At 37.7% G+C, this 20,278-nt stretch overlaps 1 protein-coding gene across 7 annotated transcripts in view; it reads left to right on the forward strand.

Annotated features, from left to right (window-relative positions):
• Window positions 1-20,278, forward strand: part of LOC106094415 (protein grainyhead) — a 467,628-nt gene that overhangs the window by 349,844 nt on the left and 97,506 nt on the right. For 2 of the 7 annotated variants that reach the window (XM_013261645.2, XM_013261653.2), the window contains exon 2: window positions 2,641-3,216. The exons of the other annotated variants lie outside the window; for them this stretch is intronic. In XM_013261645.2, the coding sequence (XP_013117099.2) occupies window positions 2,641-3,216 (576 nt within the window). The remainder of the gene's footprint in view (window positions 1-2,640; window positions 3,217-20,278) is intronic. 7 annotated transcript variants of the gene reach the window in all.

Genomic DNA, 20,278 nt, shown 5'->3' on the forward strand with positions numbered 1-20,278 from the left:
AGATCATAATAAAAACGTATGTTGATGGTCATGAGAGGATCCGTCGTACAAACTTTCAGGCATATCTGATTATTATTGCAACCTCTAGAGGCTCAAGAAGTCAAGATCCTAAATCGGTTTATATGGCGGCTATATCAGGTTATTGGCCGATTTGAACCTAATTCAGCACAGTTGTTGGAAGTCTTAATAAAATACGTCATGCAAAATTTCAGCCAAATCGGATAGGAACTGCGCCCTCTAGAGGCTCAAGAAGTCACGATCCCAGATCAGTTTATATGGCAGCTATATCAGGCTATGAACCGATTTTATCCATACTTAGCTCAGTTGTTGGATATCATAACAAAACACGTCGTGCAAAATTTCATTCCTATCGGATAAGAATTGCGCCCTCTAGAGGCTAAAGAAGTCAAGACCCAAGATCGGTTTATATGGCAGCTATATCAGGTTATCATCCGATTTGGTCCATACTTATCACAGTTGTTGGAAGTCATAGCAAAACACGTCGTGAAAAATTTCATTCCAATCGGATAAGAATTTCGCCCTCGAGAGGCTCAGGAAGTCCAGACCCAAGATCGGTTTATATGGCAGCTATATTAGGTTATGGACCGATTTGAACCATATTTGGCACAGATGTTGGATCATATCATAACACCACGTCGTGCAAAATTTCATTCCAATCGGATGACATTTACGCCCACTAGAGGCTCAAGAAATTAAGACACAAGATCGGTTTATATGGCAGCTATATAAAAACATGGACCGATATGGCTCATTTACAATCCCAACCGACCTACACTAATAGGAAGTATTTGTGCAAAACTTCAAGCGGCGAGCTGTATTCCTTCGAAAGTAAGCGTGCTTTCGACAGACAACTGTATTAAGAATGGTTCAAATCGGTCCATGACTTGATATAGCTGCCATATTAACCGATCTGGGGTCTTGATTTCTTGAGCCTCGACAGGGAGCAATTCCTATACGTTTTGGCTGAAATTTTACATGAGGTGTTTTGTTGTGACTTCCAACAACTGTGCTGAATAAGGTTGAAATCGGTCCATAACCTCATATAGCTGCCATATAAACCGATCTGGGGTCTTGACTTCTTGAGCCTCTAGAGGGCGCAATTCTCGTCCGATTTAACTGAAATTTTGCTCGTAGTGTTTTGGTATCTCTTCCAATAACTGTGTTTAGTATAATTCAAATCGGTTTATAATCTGGTATAGCTGTCATATAAACCGATCTGGGGTCTTGACTTCTTGAGCCTCTACAAGGAGCAATTCTTATCCGATTTGGCTGAAATTTTGCACGACGTGTTTTGTTATGACTTCCAACAACTGTGCTGAGTATGGTTGAAATCGGTCCATTACCTGATATAGCTGTCATATAAACCGATCTGGGGTCTTGACTTCTTGAGCCCCTAGAGCAAGCAATTCTTATCCGATTTGGCTGAAATTTTGCATGAGGTGTTTTGTTGTGACTTCCAACAACTGCGCTGAGCATGGTTGAAATCGGTCCATAACCTGATATAGCTGCCATATAAACCGATCTGGGGTCTTGACTTCTTGGGCCTCTAGAGGGCGCTATTATTATCCGATTTAGTTGAAATTTTCCATACAAAAAAATTTAAAGTTGAGGTAATTTTTTTAAGTAAATATATCCTGGCTGCACTTTTTGCTCTCTACCTAAAATTTATAATATTGGAAAGTCTAAAGTCAAAATCAATATTTTTTCTATTCTTTATACAACAATTTTTGCCTTGCATGTGTGGTCCCATATTAGGATGATTAAATGTTTATCCATTATAGGGTTCAATCCTTTTTTTTCAATATCCTTAGCCTTTGCTGGTAATTTATGTGTTGACATTTAATGGTTTAAACTTTTTATTGTGTTTTCATTTCCTCGAAGAAGGCAACATCAGGCAAGGAAGTGGAATTTTTTCTTCTCCTAACCATTTCGGTTATTAGTTTTGTTACACAAAAGTGCCGTTACCTTCTCTCGTTTTTCTTCCTTTACATTGTAATTTAGGATTTTTTTTACGACTGATTAAACAAACGACAAAATATTGAAAGCATGTGTTGCGGAGTTCTCTCTGTGTTTCTGGCTGCATTGAGCCAAAGGATAACAGCACTGGCGACACACAATGAGAGCTCCTGTTTCTTTGTATCCGACAAGCTTATCCTGCTATCAGATTTCAAGGCATAACAACCCTTAAATACAATCTTCGCCCAGAGGATACTAAGACAATGAGGACGTTATTTTTATGCCTTTGCTTTTAGAACAAAATAAAAATATGCAAATTTTGCCACTGTTAACTTCTCTTTGTGTGGTGCTAGAAAAAATAACATCAAAAACACTATAATTTTTCTTAGTTTTTTTTTTCTTCTCTTAATTCTTTTCATAAGGAGCGACCGTGTGAAATACGTTTTAAAAATTTTTACTTTATCACACTTTTTTTGTCAAGGGATTTCTGAAAAAAAAGGTGTGCAATAAATGTGAATGAAATGTTTTGATAGTTAATTGCTCTTTTTTTAGGGGCCATTATTAAAAATAGCAAAGCGAGAGAGAAAAAACACTTAAAGTGGGTTTTTTAGATAGGATTTTGTAAATTTTTTTAATATAACATTCTACAAACCCCCGATATAGACGCCGCACGGTTCTAACAAATGGCGATGCTCTTAATCAGAATGCCGCCTCACCACCACCCGCCACACCTTCATCTCAAGCCTCCACTTTATCCATGTCTTCCTCCAATCATCAAAGCAGTCCCCATGAGGTGATCATACATCAGCACAATGGTAACACATATCAATTGCCGGCTTCCTCGGTGGCCACTTCCCGCTACTTTGAACATCCCCAATTAACCACTGTGGTCTCGGCGGCCACTCCACAAACTTTGCTCAGCCTTTCGCCCTCGGATAGTGCTGCACATGCGCATCACCATGGCCAGCAAACGGATGATCAACAAACCGCAAATGGCTTACAACAGCAACATCATCACCATCATGATCATGATCAACATCAGCAGCAGCAGCAACAGCAGCAACAACAACAGCATCAACACTTGATCGAATCGGCAGCAACTTCGGTGAATTTGAGTGCATTGGGTACACCGCAATTGCATCAAGTTCAGACCTCGAATGGCACAACCTCATTCGTTTATGAATATTACAAAATGCCTGAAAAGGATGCCAATACAACAGAGGCTGATTTGCATTGGAGGTAAGTTTTGAGAGGCCCGGTATTTGTTAATAAAAGCTAATGAGTTTGATTATATATTTATTTATTGATACAATATTTCATTAAATAGCCTGGTTCACTGACGACAAGAAGCATTGAAATATTCTAGGGACTAAGAACTGAGATTAGCAAAATTTTAGTAAAATACGCAAACTTAAGAAATGGCTACAAAGTGAAAGATAACACATCATTCTTCACAATAAAGCGGCTTCATTGAAGTGTGATTTTAGGGAGTACCAGATTTTGATTAAGATAAAATTTAAAAAAAAAAAACTTGGATAAATAGTTTAAAAAAAAAGATTAAAAACGCCTACAAGAATTGGCTTGTGGTAGCCAAACTTAAAATCCAATAAGCCATTTCCATTTGGAATAGCGTGACGTTGCAAATTATCAAGTAATGAACTGTAGGCCCGACAGACAGACAGAGGTACTGAATGTAGCACTCGCTCGCTGATCAAATCCACCTGTTGTCTGGCAATTTCTTCTCAGTAATCAATTATAATCCTTCAGTTTCTGGTGATATTCTTTCTTATGGTCATTAGCTCGACTCACTCTCTTTGGGTGAAAAAAGTAAAAAATAATCCCATTTAGTTTGGGCGGTCCAATCTTTGTATGCCAACCACCTCGGATATATACTTTAACCATATTTCGTCAAAAGTCCGGTGAATAATGCATAGAGATGGGTTTCTACCGGGTAAATACCCAACGCTTGGGTATTTATTGGGTAAATACCCAATAAATACCTTTTTTGGATATTTATAAATTTGCAATTTATCCAACCCATTTTTGATGATTTCGTATTCTTTGTATACAAACCTGATTTTTCGATCTCATAAAATCGGATTTTAGTTATATTGACCGATCTCCAGACTAAAAGCCTTGTGGCAATAAATTGGTAATTTTTCATCAGATTTCGATGAAATTTGGCACAGAGAGTTCTGGTAGACTTCTATTCATCTCTGTGAAGTGCGGTTCTTATCGGACTGTAGTTGGATATAGCTGCCTTTAGAACGACCACTCGAACACCCGATCTCCCGACATAGGGTATTGAGGCCATAAATGATCCATTTATTACCCGAATTCGATGAATTTTGGCACGGAGAGTTCTGCTAGACCGCTACGCATTGCTGTAAAATGTGGTACAGATCGGACCATATTTGGATATAGCTGCCATATAGACCGATCTCCCGATATAGTGTAATGAGCCCATAAATGGAGTATTTTTCATCCGATTTCAATGAAATTTGAAACAGTGAGTTTACCAGTACCGGGTCCACCTGATACTGGACTACTAGTAAAATCAAATGTTGCTTTTATGGGCCTAAAATCTTACATCGGGAGTTTCAGCACAGTTTCTTAATTTTTAAGACTGTAGAGTGATTTCAACAGACAGACAGACGGACAGACGTTCCTAGACGTAACTAGCGCTGCTGAGTCGAATAATTTTTACTCGACGTTGGTTTAGTTTTGAATTTTTATACCCTCCACCCTAGGATGGGGGTATACTAATCTCGTCATTCTGTTTGTAACACCTCGAAATATGCGTCTGAGACCCCATAAAGTATATATATTCTTGATCGTCATGTCATTTCAAGTCGATCTAGCCATGTCCGCCGCTAGCCGCTTGAAATTTTGAACAAATACTTTTTATTAGTGTAGGTCGGTTGGTATTGTAAATAGGCCAAATCGGTCCAAATTTTAATATAGCTGCTATATAAACCGATCTTGGGTCTTGACTTCTTAAACCTATAGAGGGCGCAATTCTCGTCAGATTTTATTGAAATTTTGCACGTAGTGTCTTGGTAGCACTTCCAACAACTACACTAAGTATGGTTCAAATCGGTCCATGTTTTGATATATGTGCCATATAAACCGATCTTGGGTCTTGACTTCTTGAGCCTCTAGAGGGCGCAATTCTAGTTCGATTTAACTGAAATTTTGCACTTAGTGTTTTGGTAGCACTTCCAACTACTACGCTAAGTATGGTTTTAATCGGTCCATGTTTTGAAATAGCTGCCATATAAACCGATCTTGGATCTTGACTTCTTGAGCCAATAGAGCGCGCAATTCTCATCCGATTTGGCTGAAATTTTGCATGAGGTGTTATGTTACGACTTCCGAAAACTGTGCTAAGTATGGCGTATATCGGTATAGAACCTGATATAGCTGTCATATAAACCGATCTTGGGTCTTGACTTCTTCAGCCTCTAGAGGGCGCAATTCTCATCCGATTTGGCAGAAATTTTGTACAACGGCATCTCTCATGACTTTCAACATACGTGTCTAATATGGTCTGAATCGATCGATAGCTTAGTACAGCTCCCATATAAACCTATGTCCCGATTTTGCTTCTTGAGCCCCTACAAGACGCAATTCTTATCCGAATGAACTGAAATATTGCACAACGACTTCTACAATGTTCGTCATTCGTTTATGGTCCGAATCGGAATATTACTTGATATAGATTGTATAGCACAACAGTTCTTATTCAATATTCCTTGTTTGTCTAAAAAGAGATACCGCGTATAGAACTCGACATCCATCGTGGAGGGTATATAAGATTCGGCCCGGCCGAACTTAGCACGCTCTTACTTATTTTAGAATATATTTATCAGCCACACAAAACATTTAAAAAAAAATTTTAACAGTTTTTAAAAAGCATGACCTTAAAGACTTCGTTTGAGAGACGCTTGCGAGGTAAAATGTTTTACAAAAATATTCCACACATTTTTATCACCAATATTTTGCCCTAGACACTATATACGTTAAGTGAAAGCATTAGGAGTAATCGTAAGTCGATGCTACCCCCTCTTGATGGGCTACACCTCTTCATTCATCATCAGTTCAGTTTTTCCTGTTATTTTACAAAAGTTAAAGTTTGTTGCACAGTGTTATCAACTTGATAGTCCTACACTTGGATAAATTTACTTGCCATTTTGTGTTTATATTCACAATTGAAAGAACTCCAAATTTTTTAATTAATTCGCATTCCTTAAACTCAAGCAGTAGTAGTTAATTTGGAAACTCTGTAGGATGTTCTAAATGAATTATAATACACAGCGAACTCATTAGCTGAAATCAATATAAAGCGCCACAAAAAATCAAAAAAAAAAACATGATCACAAATTTAGAATGCATTATCAGAATGCTTTAACAAAATTAAAAAGTCAAATTTTATTGTTCCAATTAACCAATTAAACGATTAAATCGCCAAACGTCATATGGAATAGTTCGATTAATGCTTTTGAGTTTTCCTTTTTTGTTGAATGCCAAGGGGGTTTAAGAGGTTTTTGGCAATGCATTTGTCATTTTGAAAATTTTCAAAACTTTGCCATTTGACTTCCTTAAAGATTTAAGTTGAAAAAAAAAATAGTTTGATGACAATCTTTCATTATGCGTGTTGTTATTGTTAGAATTTAGAGTTATTGTTTGAAATCAGGTTTTTGGTTTTCTTTTCTATGACATTCAATACTTCCGTGTAGTTCTTGATAGGCATACCAGTTTTTTTGGTCATTATTAGACCGGCGCTTGAGGTACTTTCCCGAACACATATAAGAGACCGCTAAGTGGGCTTGAAAACTCTGAAAACAAAAACACAAAAATTCCTTTTTAACCTTACATTTGACATAATCATTCAACTTTGAACTTTTGCCTTGAGAACATAATGCAGTTTTTTTTTTTTTTCAATAAAAGCCCAGTAATTTTCTTTTGTTTCCAATGAAAAATGTTTTTATTTTCTTGTTGTTGTTTATGGCTTGGAATTTCTGTTTAAGTTCCATCTCTGCTTAAATGTCGCCAGACAGAGGCATATGATACATTAATTATACAGTTTATGATCGTTTTAAAGCAATAAAATTGAATACTTGATGAAATGTTGGGTTGTTGAATAAAACAAAAATCACTTAAAATCGAAGACAACAATTCTCATTGTAGTGATGGGATGATTGGAAATTTGTTAAATATATATCTGCCTGCAGCGGAGTATGATGAGTCAGTCAGTGTTGTTTGGGCTTAGTCGACCGAGATCATTTAAAGAAGATGAGTGTCGTATAATGCCGATGCTAAAGATGGAAATGATTAACACAAAGCTGATAAACGGCGCATGCGGTGTGACGTTAATGCTGAAGATGGTAACCAATATTGATCATCATGATCTTCAATAGCTTACGATCATCATCATCATCACCATCTACTGTCGTATGACAAATGTGATGATAATGACAAAATGTCCACATTAATACTTGCTAATACAAGACAAGGCCAACTTTTGTATGGTGTTAATTTAATATGGCCTTTTTTTTCTTCTTTCATTTCTCATACAACAATAATTTAAATATTTGTCCTTATAGATATTTTTAGCACGATTTACACTTTCGTTTATATGGATTTGCTAAGAAATTCCATTGTAATAATACTAACCCAAAAATGCCTGTTTTAAAAAAAAATAATTTGAACAAACTGAGCCAACATCCGATCCAATTATGGTACCGATCGGACTATATAGCGCCATATAGACCGATCTACCGATAAGGGGTCTGAAGCCCAGCGTCATAGGCGGACATGCTAACCTACGGTGGCCTCCGTAGCGCAGACACTTAATGGTCGGAATTTTCACTCCATCGATCATCACATTGAGTTCCCTAGCCACGGCATTCAGTTCCTATGCCACTCCAATCTGCGATAAGGTTAGAAATAGAAACTAGGTCTTCAACTCACTTGTCGGCCCTCAACTCACTGAAGCCCATAAAAGCTTTATTTCGGCGAGCATCAGCTGGGGTTTTGAAGACTGCACAGCTCAACAACTGCTTTGCATGTCATCACCGCACACATTTGCCGGGGCTTTAATCAGCCCAGGCCATGTGATAAGTCGGTCCCCGTGGCACTGGCTCAATCGAAGTCATTCGATTCCGTCAGCCATGCCAAACTATTTGAGGATATCGCCAACTCGTCCCTCCAGTCAGGTCTGAAACGCTGGTGGTCGCCGGTCGTTTGTGGAATTCAGAGATTAGAAGTCAAAACTGCTTCCAGTGAAACTGGGAGTTTCCCCAAGGCGGGGTGATATCTCTGGCACTGTTTGACTTCCAGTGCCACGGTCCCCGTGGCACTGGCCCAATCGAAGTCATTCGATACGGTCAGCCATGCCAAACTATTTAAGGACATCGCCAACTCGTCCCTCCAGTCAGGTCTGAAACGCTGGTGGTCGCCGGTCGTTTGTGGAATTCAGAGATTAGAAGTCAAAACTGCTTCCAGTGAAACTGGGAGTTCCCCAAGGAGAGGTAATATCTCCGGCACTGTTTGACTTCTAGCTATCCTCCTTCTAACCCCTACAGATGGCATAGAGATCGTATCATATGCGGACAGTTGTACGATCATGGCCTTAGGCCCCCATTCCACTGAGGACATATGCGATAGGTTAAACGTTTACCTCAACGAACTTGCCTTATTCACTGCAAGAGATCTGAAGATAACTGCCACCAAATCTTCAGCCAAACTGTTCATAAGGTGGGAAGGGAACTGAATGTGATGATCGATGGAGTGACAATTCCGACCATCAAGTGTCTGCGCTACGGAGGCCACCGTAGGTTAGCATGTCCGCCTATGACGCTGAACGCCCGGGTTCGAATCCTGGCGAGACCATCAGAAAAAACATTTTTCTTGCCACTTATTTCAAGAGATCTGAAGATAACTGCCACCAAATCTTCAGTCACATTGTTCACTGCATACACGCATGAGGTGGGAAGGGGAACTGAATGTTATAATCGATGGAGTGACAATTCCGACCAATAAGTGTTTTCGCTACGGAGTCCACCGTAGGTTAGCATGTCCGCCTATGACGCTGAACGCCCGGGTTCGAATCCTAACGAGACTATCAGAAAAAACATTTTTCAGCGGTGGTTTTCCCCTCCTAATGCTGGTGAGGTACTATGCCATGTAAAAACTTCTCTCTAAAGAGGTGTCGCACTGCGGCACGCCATTCGGACTCGGCTATAAAAAGGAGGCCCCTTATCATTGAGCTTAAATTTGAACTTGAATCGGCACTCATTGATATGTGAAAAGTTAGCACCTGTTCGTTACTTAGTGGAATGTTCATGGGCAAAATTCGCAATTTGCAAGTATCACAAAATACTTGGCATCACATTTGACAACTCTTATAAATTCCGATTATATGCCATTCTATTCTGCGATAAGGTTAGAAATAGAAACTAGGTCTTCAACTCATTTGTAGGCAGCAGTGTTGGCCTCGTACAAGGGTATTGGGCGGTCATTGGTAAGCTATGCAGTATGTAGTTCTAGCTTAATTGCGACACATGCAGTCGCCTTAACTCCTACTGAGTAAGGATTGATGTTAAGGTGCAGGACGTTTGTCTCGATTGTGGCCTGGCATCACACGACCCCTGCTTAACTGCCCAGCCTGACCTACTCAACTCAGACCCAATTCCCTTTGGACACATCCCACCTTAGTCGCAAAGTTTCTGGTTGTGACGAAAGATAAAACTCAACACACTGCTACTACAGCAACAACGTAGTACACTGAAAAATGATGCATACTATTTTTCAAGAAAATTTTAACTAAACTTTAAGATGCTCAATTCTCCAATTTTAAGGAAATGTTTTCCTCGTTAAAAGTTTTTTTTTCTTGATTTTATGGAAATTTTAACTTAAATAATAATTCATAAACTTTGTGCCTTATTATTGAAGACAAAATCTTTTACGGTTAAAATACACATGAAGTTAAGGCAATTATCTTTGGGATAATGACAACAAAACAGAATATGGAAGTGTTCTTTAGGATTAGTAAATTTCGAAATGAAGATGTTTAAGTTGAAATTTATCATTGGAGATACTTCTCTCATATCAATGAATGCAGTCCGATTACATTTTAATTATCGGACAGCACTGATATGAGAGAAGTATCCCCTGTTCCTTAAAGGAAAGTTCATGCGAAATTTTTTAGTAGTTGTAAGTTAAAAACTATAGGATTTATTTAAAAAAAAAGAAAATTTTGTGATATATCTTATATATAAAAGTCAATTTGTGTTGTTTGTGTGTTCCTTATAGACTCAGAAACGGCTGAACCGATTTTCTTGAAATTTTCACAGATGGTGCATAATGACTCCGTGGTGAAAATTGGGTACTACATTTTTGATATCTGAAGGTGGGGGGCGGACCCTCCCCCTTACCCTAATTTTCAGAAACGCCAGATCTCGGAGATGGGTGGTGCGATTTAAGCGAAATTTTCATATAGTCGGCGTTGGAGGATTTTTCATATAGTCGGCGTTGACAAATTTTTTCAACGGCTTGTGACTCTGTAATTGCATTCTTTCTTCTGTCAGTTATCAGCTGTTACTTTTAGCTTGCTTTAGAAAAAAAGTGTAAAAAAAGTATATCTAAGTTTTATTAAAAATGCATTTACTTTCTTTTAAAAAATCCGCAATTACTTTTTTGGCAACCCAATATTTTCGTAGCATGGTATTTCACTAAAAGCTCTTTTATCGCCGAAAATAAATATTCCAAGCTAACTTTTGTTCCATATAAAATAAAAGAAGGCGCAGCGGAGCGGGCCCCGGTCAGCTAGTCATAATATATAATTTATTATGATTTAATTTTCAAGTGTACTATGGATTACTTTCACCTACATAAATTGTATTTGCTGTTATTATTGATTGATATTTGAATTATTTTTCAACACAACACACACAGATTATTAGCCACTTAACCCCTTGGACACTATACGATAATGGCAATTTTGTTAAGCGATTACTTATCGACCTTTAAATTTGCATAACTTCCGCAACACGTGCCCTTTTTCAGGCGTCACATTTATCGACAAATTGTTGTACTAATCAACGGCAATAGCTCACGATCAATTAATGGATCAATAAGAAACAAAACAGCAAAAAAAAAACAAACTTCCCAGATAGAGATATTGTAAATATTTCATCGCATTTTTAGCCATTGTTGTTATTTTTCAATTAAATCTAAGCTCAAACAAAAATAAATGAAGGTATGTTGGTTTACTTTTCTTTCCCTCTGAGTGCTTTGGTAATTTAAATATTTGTAGAAAAAAAAATTCAACAGATTATGATTTACAACAAAATGTCACACCATAAGACAAACATTAAAAAATATCAGTAGTTGATATTGTTAAGGCCCTAACTCCCCCGCCAGCACTTGTCGCTAGGGATGGGGGGTAATTCTTTTTTTGTTTTTTTAGTCGAAGTGAACAATTACCTTAAGGCGTTAAGTGATCATTATTGAAGTTTAGAAAAAATTCAAAAAAAAATCACACACTACCAATTCTTTTCAATGTTGTTGGCTGGCTAGCATTGGGGCCAGCACAGATATTTCATCGAACTTATTGAAATCAGACAAATGAACAGAAAAAAATATGTTCATAGAATTGATCGAGAACCCATTTGGCCAGCCAGCCAGCTAGGCTATCTGCACATGATCAATTGATAATAACCTCAATAACAGCAGCCACCATTCAAACTCTTAACAACATTCAGGGAGTTTTTGAAGGTGTATTTATTTTCTTCTTGGTTTTTGTGTTTGTTTCATTATTTCTTCACCATAGCATACAGGGTGTGGCTGGGTATGGATTACAACAATTGCCTCAACATGCACTAAGAGTTGTTTTTCGTTGTCCACTGTCGGCTGTCGCTTGTCCACTCTAGGCTTTTGGGTAAGCGACACTTGGCAAAGTGTTAATGGTAATAAGATTCAAATAAAGCAGCCGACTGACCCAACCATAGATAGATAGCCAACAATCAAGCTGAAGAGAACAACAACAACATCAAAAACGCTCTTATTTCATTTCAGTTGTTATAGATTTCTTGACAATAACACCAACAAACAAAGTTCAATAATTTATGTTTGGAGTTGGGAACCAGCAAACCACAATGGCCATAAGTGTTGCCATAAGCTGCTGCAGAGTGTTGTTTTTCGAAATCAAAACGAAATCAATGTCAACACTTTAAAGAATAACAAAAGGCATATAGACTCCCTCCCAAAACGAAACCTTAAAGTAGTTTAAACAAATGACCAGCGGGAGTGTCTTTTGTATAATTATTTCATGTCTTTTTCATATCAATTTGGTATATGGAAAATTTACTCTCCTCCACTTTTGTTTGTGTTGAGAAGACGTTGTTACAAACGTCATGGATGTTGAAGAGGAAACCAAAAATCAAAACCGCTGTGGATGTTTTGGGTTCATCTACTCTCTTCTTATAGTGATTTGATGATATGAATGATGGTGTTGCGTTTTTCGCTTCTTCTTCATCATCATCATCATAATCTTCATCTTTGCTTAATCTAACATTTTGAAGTTTTTAATTTGATTAATTTGATGGTGTTTAGCTTGATGGCTCTTTCAAGAGTTTCGTCATTTCTTTTTGGCTAAATGTAGGTAAAAATGTCAAAAGCTTTGTTATTAAAGATGTCTCTCTTTGATTGGGCTTGGGTTTGGTTTATTACCATCGATTTTTTTGCAAATGAATGAATGAATGAATGGACGAATGCATGAGAAATGTTTAGCAAATGATGTACAAATGAATGAAATCAATGAAAAATTTATTTTTATTTTTTTTTCATATACAACTTGAGCCAAATATATTTATGTGTTTGAGCGTCTTTTTTATGGGATAAAAAAAAAACACCTTTATTAACAATAGTAATCAAATATTAAATATTGTTAGTAAATATGCCCAAAAACTTTAGCCGGAGTTGACAGTAGCCCAAATGATGCTTTGCATTTGCGGTTTTCTTTTAGGAGTGTTATTTTTAACTTTTGAAGGCAAACTTAAATTAGAAACTTTTTTGGTAGCCTAGAGATGCTAAAAATAAACTTAAGCGAATTGGTTAATCAATGTGGCATTTATGGTATGACTAATATATTAGGTTGCCCAAAAAGTAATTGCGGATTTTTCATATAGTCGGCGTTGACAAATTTTTTCACAGCTTGTGACTCTGTAATTGCATTCTTTCTTCTGTCAGTTATCAGCTGTTACTTTTAGCTTGCTTTAGAAAAAAAGTGTAAAAAAAGTACATTTGATTAAAGTTCATTCTAAGTTTTATTAAAAATACATTTACTTTCTTTTAAAAAATCCGCAATAATTTTTTGGCCAACCAATAGTTCGATGTACCCATGTCCGTCCGTCCGTCTGTCGAAATTACGATAGAGGACGAACGCGCAAAGCTAGCCGCTTGAAATTTTGCACCGATATTTAATATTGATGTAGGTCGTTGGAGATTGCAGTTGTTCGATATCGGTTTAGGTTTATATATAGCTCCCATATAAGCCGATCTCCCGATTTGACTTCTTGAGCCCCTGGAAGCCGCAATTATCATCCGATTTGGCTGTAGTGCTTTGCTTGTAGTGTTCTCTTATAACTTCTAACCACCGTGCTAAGTATGATCGGTCTATAACCTGATATAGCTCCCATATAAACCGATCCTCCGAATTGAATTCTTGATCCCTTACAAGAGGCAATTTTGTCCGATTTGGCTGAAATTTTGCATGTAGTGTTATGTGATTAGTTTCAATAACTGTGCTAAGTACGTTCCAAATCGGTCTATAATCTGATTGAGCTCCCATATAAACCGATCTCCCGATTTGACTTCTTGAGTCCTTATATGCCGCAATTTTTGTACGATTTGGCTGAAATGTTGCATGCAATGCTCTGTTACGACTTCCAACAACTGTGCTAAATACGGCCAAAATCAGTCTACAACCTGATATAGCTCCCATGTAAACCAGTCTCTCGATCATACTTGTTTGCTTCCTAAAAACTTTAATGGAGAAAACAAAATTAAAAAAAACTAAATTTTTACCAAATAAATTTAGTTGTAGGGCATAATTTTGTTTTCTACATATCAAACTTTTGCCAAACCAGCAAAAATTTAAGTTTCGGCCCGCCTGAACTTAGCACGCTTTTACTTTTTATACCCTACACCATTACTGTGATACAGGGTATTTAAACTTAGTGAATAAGTTTGAAAGAGAGAAAGACCCATTGATAAGTATGCCGATTGACACAGAATCACTTTCTGATTCGATTTAGCTATGTCCGTCTGTCAGTCTGTCCGTCTGTCTGTCCATCTGTCTGTCTGTCCGTCTGTCTGTCCATCTGTCTGTTTGTCTGTCTGTCTGCCTGTCTGTCTGTCTATCTGTCTGTCTGTCCGTCTGTCTGTCCATCTGTCTGTCTCTCTGTCTGTCCGTCTGTCTGTCCGTCTGTCTGTCCGTCTGTCTGTCCGTCTGTCTGTCCCTCTGTCTGTCCGTCTGTCTGTCCGTCTGTCTGTCCGTCCGTCTGTCTGTCCGTCTGTCTGTCTGTCCGTCTGTCTGTCCGTCTGTCTGTCCGTCTGTCTGTCCGTCTGTCCGTCTGTCTGTCCGTCTGTCTGTCCGTCTGTCTGTCCGTCTGTCTGTCCGTCTGCCCTTCGTCTGTCTGTCCGTCTGTCCATGTTAATTTGTGTACAAACTACAGGTCGCAATTTTCATCCGATCGTCTTCAAATTTGGTATGGCCTTGATCTTTGGCCTAGAGACAAAGCCTTTTGAAATTGGAACAAATCGGTGCAGATTTGGATATAGCTCCCATATAGAGGATCGTCCCGATTTACAGTAATACAGCAATAAAATGGTCGTTTGTAAACCGATTCCCTCGATCTTCGGTAGGAAAGGGTTTCTTATGAATCTCGACATTCTTAGTTAATTTCATAGAAATCGGTTCAGATTTGGATATAGCTCCCATATATATGTTCGTCCGATTTGCAGTAATAATGCAATAAAATAGTCATTTGTTACCCGATTCTCTCAAAATTTGGCAGGAGGGATTTTCTTTTGACTATCGACATTACTGGTGAATTTCATAGAAATCGGTTCAGATTTGGATATAGCTCCCATATATAAGTTCGTCCGATTTGCAGTAATAATGCAATGAAATGGTCCTTTTTTACCCGATTCTCTCGAAATGGGGCATGAGGGATTTTCTTATGACTCTCGACATTACTGGTGAATTTATGGAAATCGGTTCAGTATTAGTTATAGCTCGCATATGTTCGTCAGATTTTGGGTAATTTGCAATAATGTTGTCATTTGTCAACCGTAGTTATTACGGTTTGAACATATTTTTGCTCGCCGAGGTCCATCAAAAATGGTTCAGAGTTGGATATAGCTCCCACATTGTACTTGTAGGGTAGGTGTAGGGAATTATACACTAGGCACCGCCCGACTTTTGCCCTTCCTTACGGGTTTATGGAAAATTTTGTTCACCCAACGATTCCCATCATCTTTCTGGAACAAATTACCCTACATTACTGATCTGATGTAAAGGTCGGATATAACTAACGATTATGTTCCTATCTTTCTTCCTTCCGTGTGTTACCAACAAATGCTCAAAGTTATAATACCATGTACCACAGTGATGGTGTTGGACAAAAAAAATTATTTTAATTCAATTCGAACTGTTGTCTTTATAACTAATCAAATAAAGCATATCTGAATATCATGGGCTTCAATTAGCTAACCCAATTCAGAAATGTGTTTCTGTTCTTCCTTTTAATATCCTTATAACTGGTAATTCCCCCCAAGGATTAGTAAAAAGAAGTATCTTCTTAATGAATAGTAAGACTGCTCATCCATTCCATAAATTCATAATCCGCTCCAATTTATGGTATTTTTGTAAATAACATGACGTTACTTCATAATTCATACAACAATATAGACAAAAATTCATTCATGAGGATAAAAACCCTCACCTCCCCTTTAAAGTTCAAATGAACATTGACATCTATGAAAGATTATCTATAGTCTTAGAATATATTTTTTTTCTGGTTGGTGTAAATTTAATTGTAAAACTTTTTCTAAAAATTCTATAATGTTCACATACCATTTCCAAAGAAATACGTAGTAAGAAAAAAAAAAATAAAGAAACGTAATTTAAGAACGCTCAAACGAACAAACAACGATGTTCAAAAGATGTATTTGCGCACTTTTCCTAAGAAATAACAAGAAGGAGATATATGTTAGAGTGAGCGTGTGTGTGTGTGTGTGTGTGTGCAAATGATTGGCCATAAAAACTTTACAAACTGTCTAGAGCATGGAAAAGGTCATCTTTACTCTTAAAGTAAGAGACACAAACACATGTGTGTTGATATCAACTTGGATATAAAATATAATAAAAAAAAAAGGCAACAATGATTGGACAGACATTTTGACAGTTAACACACAAGCCACACACACGCAGGCATGACAACATTTTTGTGACAACAAACGACAATTGCTATTGCGCACAATTACGTTTCTTTCAGTTTCAGTCAGTTATGGTCGTTTTTGTGGCTTGGTTTCATTTATGAAGAATTTTTAGGGGTTTTTTTCTGTGCTTTTTGTTCTCCATCAAAATGACACATGACCATATTTACTTATAACCCCCCTCAAAATGTGGAGCAATTTGTTCTGTTATAAACTTTTGTTACAAAAAAATTAGAAATTTCCACGAAAATAGTTTGTAAAGTTTAAACGACAAAAAACAAAAAAAACTTACATGAATAACAATTTGAGGAAGTTCAACAAAAACAAGGTTTATGAGTTTCCATACGGCAGTTACTAAGAGGTGTTTTATGCTTTAATTATACCTACAAGAGGTAGTAACACTTACCTTTTTGGCCTTTAAAGCCATTGTGATTTACATTAAAAGACATTAAAAAAAAGATGATGGCCATAAACCGTTTTATAAATAAGACACTTTCTTGATGAACCGTTTTTTTTTGGTCACTAACATTTAGTTCTGAGACTGCCAAAAATAAAGAATGCAGTATTTTTTAGCAGAGGGTTCAAAGAAACAGAAGTTCTTTGCTCTGCATTGTGTTGCAAACAGTTGAGTTTAAAGTTTTAGATATGGGAACAGACAGGGACACTAGATCTTAGTTTGTTTATTAAAATATAAAATAAAAAATATATCCGTCCTTCCGTCCGTCCGTCCTTCCGTCCGTCCTTCCGTCCGTCCTTCCGTCCGTCCTTCCGTCCGTCCTTCCGTCCGTCCTTCCGTCCGTCCTTCCGTCCGTCCTTCCGTCCGTCCTTCCGACCGTCCATCTGTCTGTCGAAAGCCAGAAGGAGTAAAGCTATCCGCTTGAAATTTTGCACAAATACCTTTTATTTGTATAGATCGGTTGGGATTGTAAATGGGTCAAATCGGTCCATGTTTTGATATAGCTGCCATATAATCCGATCTTGGGTTTTGACTTCTTGAGCTTCTAGAGGGCGCAATTCTCGTCCGATTTGACTGAAATTTTGCGTGATGTGTTTTGTTATGACTTCCACCGACTGCGCGAAGTATGGTCCAAATCGGTCCATAACTTGATATAGCTCCCATATAAACCAATATAGGGTCTTGAGGTCTTGAGCCTCTAGAGGGCGCAATTCTCGTCCAATTTGACAGAAATTTTGCACGTCGTTGGGGTTGCAAACGGGCCATATCGGTTCAGATTTGGATATAGCTGTCATATCAACCGATCTTGGGTCTTGACTTCTTGAGCTTCTAGAGGTCGCAATTCTTGTCCGATTTGACTGAAATTTTGCACATGGTGTTCTGGTATCACTTCCAAGAACTGCGCTAAGTATGGTTCAAATCGGTCCATGTTTTGATATAGCTGCCATATAAACCGATCTTGGATCTTGACTCCTTGAGCCTCTAGAGGGCGCAATTCTCATCCGATTTGACTGAAATTTTGCACGATGTGTTTTATTATGACTTCCAATAACTGTGCTAAGGATGGCGCAAATCGGTACATAACCTGATTAAGCTGCCATATAACCCATTTTGGGATCTTGACTTCTTGAGCCTCTAGAGGGCGCAATTCTCGTCCGATTTGACGGAAATTTTGCACATGGTGTTTTGGTGTCACTTCCAACAACTGCTCTAAATATGGTTCAAATCGCTCCATGTTTTGTTATAGCTGCCATATAAACCGATCTTGGATCTTGACTTCTTTAGCCTCTAGAGGGCGCAATTCTCATCCGATTTGGAAGAAATTTTGTACAACGACTACTCTCACGACCTTCAACATACGTGTCTCATATGGTCTGAATCGATCAATAGCTTGATACAGCTCCCACATAAACCGATCTCCTGATTTTCCTTCTTGAGCCCCTACAAGGCGCAATTCTTATCGGAATGAACTGAAATATTACACAATGACTTCTACAATGTTCAGCATTCATTTATAGTCCGATTCGGACTATATCTGTATATATCTCCATTAGCATAAGAGTTCTTATTCAATATTCTTGGTTTGCCTAAAAAGAGATACTGCGCATAGAACTCGACAAATGCGATTCATGGTGGAGGGTATATAAGATTCGGCCCGGCCGAACTTAACGCGCTCCTACTTGTTTTATACTCTACACCACCACTGTGGTACAGTGTATTATAAGTTCGCGCATTTGTTTGCGACGCTAAGAAGGAGAAGAGCTAGACCCATTGATAACTATGGCGATCGACTCAGAATCACTTTTTGATTCCATTTTGCCATATCCGTCTGTGAGTCCATGTATTCTTGTAATCAAAGTGCAGGTCGAATTTTTGTCCAATCATCACGAAATTTTGCACATGTCACTTTTTTGGCCCTAGGACAAACGCTTTTGATTTTGGTAAAAATCGGTTCAGATTTAGATATAGCTCCCATGTGTATGTATCGCCCGATTTGCACTTAAATGGCCGTAGTAGCTACAATTTAGAAAAACGATCTGCACAGCATTTGGCACGAATTGGTTTGTTACTAATCTAAACATATCTGCAAGGTTGCATGAAAATCGGTTCCGATTTACATATAGCTCTCATATATATGTATCGCCCGATTTGCACTTAAATTGCCGTAGTAGCTAAAATTTTCAAACGATCTACGCAGAATTTGGCACAAAATGTTTTGTCACTGATCTTAACATATCTGCAAGGTTGCATGAAAATCGGTTCAGATTTAGACATAGCTCCTATATATATATATCGCCCGATTTCCACTTAAATAACCGTAGTAGCAACAAATTTCGACCGATCTGCATAAAATTTGGATATAGCACCAGAGCAGATTTAGATATAACTTTCTCATACATATATATATATGTTGCCCATAACATATTTGTAGGGTAGGTGTAGGGTACTATATAGCCGGCTCCTCCCGACTTTTGCCTTTCCTTACTGGTTTATGTTTAAAGCACTTCCAAGACTATTGCCAACATTTTTTTCTTTTTACGAGAGTATAATGAATTCATTACCGCTTTTAGAAAAAACTTATTTTATTTTCATTTCACTAATTTTCCAAAAGTACTATCTTGCCATTGATTGAACACTTCCCAAAGTGCTTACGACCAAGTGGAATTCCATTGCAATTGCTGCATTGCATGTCACACTTTAGTGTGCTAATTTACTGCACGCAAATGTTCAGCTGCATGTATGCACGCGCACATGGGCAATCAAACAACGAAGTTTGTTCTTCTATATCTCTTATTTGGCTTGGGGGTATTTGCTCCTTATCATGCCTTAAGAATCTTGCAACTAATTTTTATTTTCATTTTTGTGTGTGTGTGTGTGTTGCTCTCGTACTTTGGGTTAAATTTTATTTGGATTTCTTTGAAGTTTTCAGCAAATCAAGATTAAAATCAAGACGTTCTTCTACACGACCTTCTAGTATAGCACAATCTTCACTGTAAGTATTTTCTGCTTACATCTCACATATGAAGGAAGAGGATGCAGGGAGGGGAAAAGAAAGAAGAATTTCTTAAGTTTAAATCAAATATTTTGATCTTTATCTCAAATGCAATGAACCATGTAAGTGGGCATGGAAGAAAAGCAAAGAGAGCGTACTGTAGCCCTTTACATTTTTTGAAGAGCATTGCTAGCAACAAATCAAAAGGGGTTAACAGTGGCTTTTGGTTGGGTTACTACCAACTAAGGCAAATATGCAAATGCTTCAGCATCTTTTATTGTTGGTTTTTCAATTCTTTACATTTGCCTGTCATTATCAATGTTAAACTAAGGCAATGAAAGGCCAAT

This window comes from Stomoxys calcitrans, chromosome 5 (genome assembly GCF_963082655.1).
Source record: "Stomoxys calcitrans chromosome 5, idStoCalc2.1, whole genome shotgun sequence".
NCBI classification, from domain to species: Eukaryota; Metazoa; Arthropoda; class Insecta; order Diptera; family Muscidae; genus Stomoxys; species Stomoxys calcitrans.